The sequence below is a fragment of the Macaca thibetana genome, chromosome 7, assembly GCF_024542745.1.
Source record: "Macaca thibetana thibetana isolate TM-01 chromosome 7, ASM2454274v1, whole genome shotgun sequence".
Lineage (NCBI taxonomy): Eukaryota > Metazoa > Chordata > Mammalia > Primates > Cercopithecidae > Macaca > Macaca thibetana.
The window spans coordinates 88,153,986-88,164,441 of NC_065584.1; the positions used below are offsets into that span (position 1 = coordinate 88,153,986).

General features: G+C 37.8%; 1 protein-coding gene across 1 annotated transcript; it reads left to right on the forward strand.

The window, feature by feature from the left end:
• The first annotated feature begins 2,275 nt into the window (after positions 1-2,275).
• Positions 2,276-3,216, forward strand: LOC126959213 (olfactory receptor 4K14-like). Its single transcript, XM_050798144.1, is given in 2 exon segments — positions 2,276-2,924; positions 2,927-3,216. Coding segments are annotated over 2 exon segments (936 nt in total). The 5' UTR covers positions 2,276-2,278.
• Positions 3,217-10,456: the final 7,240 nt, after the last annotated feature.

Consider the following 10,456-nt stretch of genomic DNA (forward strand, 5'->3'; position numbering starts at 1 on the left):
TATTCAGTACACTATGCTACAAACAAACGTGCTGTTATCCAGGCCTTGTTTTCATATTTAAAAAAATGAGCACAGGCAGAGTATATTTTCATAATTCTTAAAGGCCCTAAGGATTTTCAGAATGCTAAATGAGCATCGGCTTCAACTGAAAGTCACCAGTTGCATTAGCCCTAACAGGAGAATCAGCTTGTCCTTTGAAGCTCTGAAGCCAGGTATTGGCTTCTCCTCTCTAGCTATGACAGTCCTACATTGAATCTTCTTCCAATTTAAGTCTGTTTTGTCTGCACTGAAAATCTGTTGTTTAGTGTAGCCAAATTCATCAGTTATCTTAGCTAGATCTTCTGGATAACTTGCTGCAGCTTCTACATTAGCACTTGCTACTTTACCCTGCACTTTTATTTTATGGAGATAGCTTCCTTCCTTAAACCTTATGAACCAATCTCAGCTAGTTTCCAATTTTTCTTCTGTAGCTTCCTCACTTCTCTCATCCTTCATAGAATTGAAGAGAGTTAGGGCTTTGCTGTGGATTAGGCTTTGGCATAAGGGAATGTTATAGCTGACTTGATCTTTTTTATAGACCACTAACACTTACTCAATACTAGGAATAACAATGTTTTGCTTTTATTTTTTTTTTTTTATCATTTCTGTGTGCACTGGAATAGCACTTTTAATTTCCTTCCAAAACTTTGTCTTTGTATTCACAACTTGGCTGTTTGGCACAAGAAGGCTTACCTTTTGGCTTATCTTGGCTTTCAATGTGCCTTCTTCTCTAAGCTTAATTATTTCTAGCTTTTTTTTTTTTTTTTTTTTTTTTTTCTGAGATGGGGTCTTGCTCTGTTGCCAGGCTGGAGTGCAGTGGCGCGATCTCAGCTCACTGCAACCTCTGCCTCCTGGGTTCAAGTAATTCTCCTGCCTCAGCCTCCTGAGTAGCTGAGATTACAGGTGTGTGCTACCATGGCAGGCTAATTTTTTGTATTTTTGTATTTTTTTTTTTTTTTTTGAGACGGAGTCTCACTCTGTCACCCAGGCTGGAGTGCAGTGATCGGATCTCAGCTCACTGCAGGTTTCGCCTCCCAGGTTTACGCCATTCTCCTGCCTCAGCCTCCCGAGTAGCTGGGACTACAGGCACCTGCTACCTCGCCTGGCTAGTTTTTTTTGTATTTTTTTTAGTAGAGACGGGGTTTCACCGTGTTAGTCAGGATGGTCTTGATCCCCTGACCTCATGATCTGCCCGCCTTGGCCACCCCAAGTGCTGGGATTACAGGCGTGAGCCACCGTGCCCGCCTCTAGCTCTTAATTTAAAGTAAAATACATGCAACTCTTCCTTTTACTTGAACACTTAGAGGCCACTGCAGGATTATTAATTGGCCTAATTTCAATGTTGTTGTGTCTCACGGAATAGCCAGGCCTAAACAGAGAAAGAGAGAGGAAGAAATAGCCAGTTGGTGGAGCAGTCAGAACACACACAACATTTATCAACTAAGTCTTATATGGGCACAGTTTGCAATGCCCCCAAAACAATTAGAAGAGTAACATCAAAGATCATAGATTACAGATCACCACAGCAGACAATACAATACTGTAAAAGTTTGAAATATTGTAAGAATTACCAAAATGTGACACAAAGACACAAAGTGAGCACATGCTATTGGAAAAATGATGCCAATAGACTTGCTTGACACAGAGTTGCCACAAACAGTGAATTTGTTAAAAAAAAAAAAAAAAGCAATGTCTGAAAAATGCAATATAATGAAATTAAATAAAAGGAAGAATGTCTGTACAGAGAAATTATATTGTGTATTACGTCATTTGTACTGAATTTCAGTATCAGTTTACATTCACCTTCCTAAGTTGATGACCTAATTATAATTATTTACTGTAATAATTGTGGTTGGTATTCCACCTACATTCTTTTCACAGCATTAGTGGACTGAAGTTAATCCAGGTGACACTACTGCCTTCTTAAACCTTACTCGCAGTTCTGATTTCCTCACCCCCTTTTTATGAGAGTAGCCTCTCAGTAAAGCATTTGAATAACTATCTCATTTCAGGTTCTGTTTCTTGGAAAGTCAATCTTAGGCAGTCAGCTTCTCTTTTGGTCATAATACTATATATATTTGGCCAACATTTCTCTTCACAATTATGCATTTCACTCTCAAATATAGATGCTAAATTTCAATGTGAACACGACTTTTCAAAAATTAAAGACGCTGTGTCATCCCACTAACTAATAATCTATTTTTCTATCTTCATTATTTTAGAAGACACACTGAATAAAATGGATGAAGGAAATCAGTCGGTAGTGTCAGAATTTGTGCTTCTGGGACTTTGCCACTTATGGAATACTCAGGTCTTACTTGTGATGACATTTTTAATGTTTTACCTGATTATTGTATCTGGAAATACTGTCATCATGATCTTAATCATCACTGATTCCCATCTCCATTCCCCCATGTACTTCTTATTGGCCAGCCTGTCCTTTGTTGATATGTGGCTTTCTTCAATTACCATTCCTAAGATGATAGCAGCCTTTCTTAAGGAGAGTAAGACCATTTCCTTTGTAGGCTGCATGTCCCAGATCTTCTTTGCACATTTTATTGCAGGGTTTGACATGGTGCTACTGGCGGTAATGGCCTATGACCGCTATGTGGCAATCTGCAAACCACTCCACTACCCCACCATTATGAGCCTGCGAATGTGCATTCAGTTGGTGGTGACTTCCTGGATCATTGGCTTTGTCCGTTCCATGAGCCAAATGGTTATGATTGTTCAGCTGCCTTTCTGTGGTCCCATGGAAATAGACAGCTTCTTCTGTGATACACCACTGGAAATCAAGCTTGCCTACATGGATTCCCATAATTTATACATTTTCATGAATCTTGACTGTAGGGTTCTGGCTGTAACATGCTCTGTTCTAGTACTGACATCTACATGTATATTCTTCTCACTGTCCATCGAGGCTCTAAAACTGGGGCTTCTAAGGCACTCTCTACCTGCACTGCCCACATCACAGTGGTGGTGCTCTTATTTGGGCCCTCCATCTTCATCTACGTGGGGCCACTTAGCATCATCTGGGTGAACAAATTTCTTGCTGTGTTTTATCATGTTTTTACACCTCTCCTAAATCTAGCCATTTATACCCTGAGAAATAAAGAGATAAAAAATGCTTTGAAGAGGTTCAGAAACTACTACATGGAATGCAAGGGAAATATTTAATGCCTAGAAGCCTAATGATCCTTCATTATGGAAGGAATTATCCAATCTGTCTTCCTATGCCTTCAACTATGTTTAATTATATAAAAACTGTTTTTACAAAAGCATGCCTCCATCCTGCTGAATAGTAACTTAATACACTTATGTTGAATTTTCTCCTAATTTCATTTGGAAGAAAAATGTGTCAGTAACATTGGCACCTTCAAAATGTTCACTTACATATTGTCAAAAGGCAATGAAATGGTTTTTTCATTTCATCCTAGCATCCTACCCAAATACTAATGGGAAAAACAAAAAATAAAAAATAAAAATAAAGAGAGGATAAAAGAGATTACTCTTACTGAGATTTCACTAACTCAATAACGTTTTTAAAACATTAAAACTTAATGCTATTTCTCTGTTATTTCAGTTTCAATAACTAACATTTATTTTTTAAATGTATTCAGTGTAAACTTATAAAATATAATCTTCCTGAGGCCTGGAGTCATGTCTTAAATGGTTAATTATGAAACTGCAATGTTTAATATGCTACTGTGATTAATATATACCAGATAGTAATTATATTTTAATAAAATATTAGAGGTCAATTATTCTTTTAAAATATTCATAACATTTATTTGTCAAGGTGTTATTTAAGTACAGTTTTTGCATTAAAAAGAATTCCTAAAGTTTCAAATCATAAATTATATTTATTTTCTGTCTTCTAGAATTAGTAACTAAGTCAATTGAAAAAATAGTTCAATTGTAGTTGTAAGAATCAACAGTAAAAGGCCTAAAACATAAGTATGGCACAAATTCAGTTTTTGTTTATTTTAACGTGGAATCAAAATACAAAACACAGTGGCAGGGTAAAAATAAAGTTATTATGTTTCACTGCCAACTCTGTGTCATCATGTTATAGTATTACCTTAAGTACTTTTATTATTATCTCCAAATTTTGAGTGAGTGTATGAGACTCAAAAATGTGAATTGAATTTTCTCAAAGTAGCACATCTTTATTTCTTCTTCATTTAAAGCATTTGGAGATAAAATTTATTTCAAAGACTATTCCTTTATTAAACAATACTATACAGTACAACAGAAAATGTCCACCAGTCAGAATGGCTATTATTAAAAACTCGAAAATAACACAGTCTGGCAAGGTTGCAGAGAAAAGTGAATGCTTATACACTGCTGGTGGAACTGTAAATTAGTTCAGCCATTGTGGGAAGCAATGTGTTGATTTCTCAAATAACTTGGAACAGAATTACTATTCAACCCAGTAACCCCATTATTGAGTAGATACCCAAAAGAATAAAAATTGTTCTGCCATAAATACACATGCATGCCTATGTTCGTTGTACCCACTATTCACAATAAGAAAGCCATGGAATCAACCTAAATGTCCAAAAATGGTAGACTGGATAAAGAAAATGTGGTACATATACACCATGGAATACTATACAGTCATGGAAAAGAATGAGATCATGTTCTTTGCAGCAACATAGATGGAGCTGGAGACCATTATCTAAGCAAACTAATGCAGCAATAGAAAACCAAATGTCACATGTTTTCACTTACAAGTGGGAACTCAACAATGAGAACACATGACACAAAGAGGGGAACAACAGACATGGGCCTACTTGAGGGAGGATGACTGGAGGAGAGAGAGTATCAGAAAATATACCTATTGGGGTGGAGCAAGATGGCCGAAAAGGAACAGCTCCAGTCTACAGCTCCCAGCGCGAGCGACAGAGAAGACAGGTGATTTCTGCATTTTCAACTGAGGAACACAGCTCATCGCCAGCAATGGATCAAAGCCGGACGGAGAATGACTGACGAGATGAGAGAAGAAGGCTTCAGTCCATCAAACTTCTCAGAGCTAAAGAAGAATTACGTACCCAGTGCAAAGAAACTAAAAGTCTTGAAAAAAGAGTGGAAGAATTGATAACTAGAATAATTAATGCAGAGAAGGCCATAAATGAACTGACAGAGATGAAAACCATGACAAGAGAAATACGTGACAAATGCACAAGATTCAGTAACCGACTAGATCAACTGGATGAAAGAGTATCAGCGATTGAGGATCAAATGAATGAAATGAAGCGAGAAGAGAAATCTAAAGAAAAAAGAAGAAAAAGAAATGAAGAAAGCCTGCAAGAAGTATGGGATTATGTAAAAAGACCAAATCTACGTCTGATTGGGGTGCCTGAAAGTGAAGGGGAAAATGGAACCAAGTTGGAAAACACTCTTCAGGATATCATCCAGGAGAACTTCCCCAACCTAGTAGGGCAGGCCAACATTCAAATTCAAGAAATACATAGAACGCCACAAAGATACTCCTCGAGAAGAGCAACTCCAAGACACATAATTGCCAGATTCACCAAAGCTGAAATGAAGGAAAAAATCTTAAGGGCAGCCAGAGAGAAAGGTCGGGTTACCCACAAAGGGAAGCCCATCAGACTAAAAGCAGATCTCTCGGCAGAAACTCTCCAAGCCAGAAGAGAGTGGAGGCCAATATTCAACATTCTTAAAGAAAAGAATTTTCAACCCAGAATTTCATATCCAGCCAAACTAAGTTTCATAAGTGAAGGAGAAATAAAATCCTTTACAGATAAGCAAATGCTTAGAGATTTTGTCACCACCAGGCCTGCCTTACAAGAGACCCTGAAGGAAGCACTAAACATGGAAAGGAACAACCGGTACCAGCCATTGCAAAAACATGCCAAAATGTAAAGACCATTGAGGCTAGGAAGAAACTGCATCAACTAATGAGCAAAATAACCAGTTAATATCATAATGGCAGGATCAAGTTCACACATAACAATATTAACCTTAAATGTAAATGGACTAAATGGTCCCATTAAAAGACACAGACTGGCAAACTGAACTGATAAAGAGTCAAGACCCATCACTTTCCTGTATTCAGGAGACCCATCTCACATGCAGAGACATACATAGGCTCAAAATAAAGGGATAGAGGAAGATCTACCAAGCAAATGGAGACCAAAAAAAAGCAGGGGTTGCAATACTAGTCTCTGATAAAACAGACTTTAAACCATCAAAGATCAAAAGAGACAAAGAAGGCCATTACATAATGTTAAAGGGATCAATTCAACAGGAAGAGCTAACTATCCTAAATATATATGCACCCAATACAGGAGCACCCAGATTCATAAAGCAAGTCCTTAGAGACTTACAAAGAGACTTAGACTCCCATACAATAATAATGGGAGACTTCAACACCCCACTGTCAACATTAGACAGATCAACAAGACAGAAAGTAAACAAGGGTATCCAGGAATTGAACTCAACTCTGCACCAAGCGAACCTAATAGACATCTACAGAACTCTCCACCCCAAATCAACAGAATATACATTCTTCTCAGTACCACATCGCACTAATTCCAAAATTGACCACATAATTGGAAGTAAAGCACTCCTCAGCAAATGTACAAGAACAGAAATTATAACAAACTGTCTCTCAGACCACAGTGCAATCAAACTAGAACTCAGGACTAAGAAACCCAATCAAAACCGCTCAACTACATGGAAACTGAACAACCTGTTCTTGAATGACTACAGGGTACATAACAAAATGAAGGCAGAAATAAACATGTTCTTTGAAACCAATGAGGACAAAGATACAACATACCAGAATCTCTGGGACACATTTAAAGCAGTGTGTAGAGGGAAATTTATAGCACTAAATGCCCACGAGAGAAAGGTGGAAAGATCTAAAATTGACACTCTAACATCACAATCAAAAGAACTAGAGAAGCAAGAGCAAACACATTCAAAAGCTAGCAGAAGGTAAAAATAACTAAGATCAGAGCAGAACTGATGGAGATAGACAAAAAAAAAAAAAAAAAAAAAAAAAAAAAACCCTTCGAAAAAGCAACGAATCCAGGAGCTGGTTTTTTGAAAAGATCAACAAAATTCATAGACCACTAGCAAGACTAATAAAGAAGAAAAGAGAGAAGAATCAAATAGATGCAATAAAAAATGATAAAGGGGATATCACCACCAACCCCACAGAAATACAAACTACCATCAGAGAATACTATAAACACCTTTACGCAAATAAACTAGAAAACCCAGAAGAAATGCATAATTTCCTGGACACTTACACTCTTCCAAGACTAAACCAGGAAGAAGTTGAATCCCTGAATAGACCAATAGCAGGCTCTGAAATTGAGGCAATAATTAATAGCCTACCAACCAAAAAAAAGTTCAGAACCAGATGGAGTCACAGCCAAATTCTACCAGAGGTACAAGGAGGAGCTGGTACCATTCCTTCTGAAACTATTCCAATCAGTACAAAAAGAGAGAATCCTCCCTAACTCATTTTATGAGGCCAACATCATCCTGATACCAAAGCCTGGCAGAGACACAACAAAAAAAGAGAATTTTAGACCAATATCACTGATGAACTGCAATGCAAACATCCTCATAAAATACTGGCAAACTGGATTCAGCAGCATACCAAAAAGCTTATCCACCATGATCAAGTGGGCTTCATCCCTGCGATGCAAGGCTGGTTCAACATTGCAAATCAGTAAACGTAATCCAGCATATAAACAGAACCAAAGACAAAAACCACATGATTTTCTCAAGAGATGCAGAAAAGGCCTTTAACAAAATTCAACAGCCCTTCATGCTAAAAACTCTCAATAAATTCGGTATTGATGGAACGTATCTCAAAATAATAAGAGCTATTTCTGACAAACCCACAGCCAATATCATACTGAATGGGCAAAAACTGGAAGCACTCCCTTTGAAAAGTGGCACAAGACAGGGATGCCCTCTCTCACCACTCCTATTCAACATAGTGTTGGAAGTGCTGGCTGGGGCAATCAGGCAAGAAACAGAAATAAAGAGTATTCAGTCAGGAAACAAATTGTCCCTGTTTGCAGATGACATGATTGTATATTTAGAAAACCCCATTGTCTCAGCCCAAAATCTCCTTAAGCTGATAAGCAACTTCAGCAAAGTCTCAGGATACAAAATTAATGTGAAAAATCACAAGCATTCTTATACACCAAAAACAGACAAACAGAGAGCCAAACCATGAATGAACTCCCATTCACAATAGCTGCAAAGAGAATAAAATACCTAGGAATCCAACTGACAAGGGATGTGAAGGACCTCTTTAAGGAGAACTACAAACCACTGCTCAGTGAAATCAAAGAGGACACAAACAAATGGAAGAACATACCATGCTCATGGATAGGAAGAATCAATATTGTGAAAATGGCCATACTGCCCAAGGTAATTTATGGATTCAATGTCATCCCCATTAAGCTACCAATGACTTTCTTCACAGAATTGGCAAAAAAAACTGCTTTAAAGTTCATATGGAACCAAAAAAGAGCCCTCATTGCCAAGACAATCCTAAACTAAAAGAACAAGAGGCATCATGCTACCTGACTTTAAACTATACTATAAGGCTACAGTAACCAAAACACCATGGTACCGGTAGCAAAACAGAGATATAAACCAATGGAACAGAACAGAGCCCTCAGAAATAATACCACACATCTACAGCCATCTTATCTTTGACAAACCTGACAAAAACAAGAAATGGGGAAAGGATTCCCTATTTAATAAATGGTGCTGTGAAAATTGGCTAGCCATAAGTAGAAAGATGAAACTGGATCCTTTCCTTACTCCTTATACAAAAATTAATCAAGATGGATTAGAGACTTAAATGTTAGACCTAAAACCATAAAAACCCTAGAAGAAAACCTAGGTAATACCATTCAGGACATAGGCATGGGCAGGGACTTCATGTCTAAAACACCAAAAGCAACGGCAACAAAAGCAAAAATTGACAAATGGGATTTAATTAAACTAAAGAGCTTCTGCAGAGCAAAAGAAACTATCGTCAGAGTGAACAGGAAACCTATAGAATTGGAGAAAATCTTTGCAATCTACTCATCTGACAAAGGGCTAATATCCAGAACCTACAAAGAACTCAAACAAATTTACAAGAAAAAAACAAATAACCCCATCAAAATGTGGGCAAAGAATATGAACAGACACTTCTCAAAAGAAGACATTTATACAGCCAACAGACACATGAAAAAATGCTCATCATCACTCGCCATTAGATAAATGCAAATCAAAACCACTTTGAGATACCATCTCACACCAGTTAGAATGGCAATCATTAAAAAGTCAGGAAACAACAGGTACTGGAGAGGATGTGGAAAAATAGGAATACTTTTACACTGTTGGTGGGACTGTAAACTAGTTCAACCATTGTGGAAAACAGTGTGACAATTCCTCAAGGATTTAGAACTAGAGATACCATTTGACCCAGTCATCCCATTACCGGGTATATACCCAAAGGATTATAAATCATGCTGCTATAAAGACACATGCACACGTATGTTTATTGCAGCACTATTCACAATAGCAAAGACTTGGAATCAACCCAAATGTCCATCAGTAACAGACTGGATTAAGGAAATGTGGCACATATACACCATGGAATACTATGCAGCCATAAAAAAGGATAAGATCATGTCCTTTGTAGGAACATGGATGCAGCTGGAAACCGTCATTCTCAGCAAACTACTGCAAGAACAGAAAACCAAACACCGTGTGTTCTCACTCATAGTTGGGAATTGAACAATGAGATCACTTGGACAAAGGAAGGGGAACATCACACATCGGGGTCTATTGTGGGAGGGGGAATGGGGGATGGATAGCATTAGGAGATATACCTAACGTAAATAACAAATTAATGGGTGCAGCACACCAACAAGGCACATGCATACATATGTAGCAAACCTGCACTTTGTGCACATGTACCCTAGAACTTAAAGTATAATTGAAAAAAGAAAAGAAAAGAAAAGAAAAGTTGCATGCCTAAGGACATTGTCAAAAACCATGAAGGTGGAAACCGTAGACCTTCCAGCAATCAAGAAGGTGCTGGAAGCTCTGCAATAGTGGTAGCTACAAGCTAAACAGTGGAAAAGAAGAAATTTCAAGGAGAGACCCACCTGAAAATTCTTCTGAGATTGCAATCAACAAAGGGGATAGAAAGCCTGTTAGATGTGCTAGGCTGCACCCACTCAGGAGTAATCAGAGTAGGACATGAAGCAGACATGAAGGCATCTTCAAAGCCACACATAAATCGAATGAAAGGTAAAGATTCATAGGCACAAGGATGTAAGCACAACCTCCGAACAAACACTGGCTGCAAAACAACTTATTCTAATCTAGAGACAACTCCTAGGAAGACAACGTATTTTTA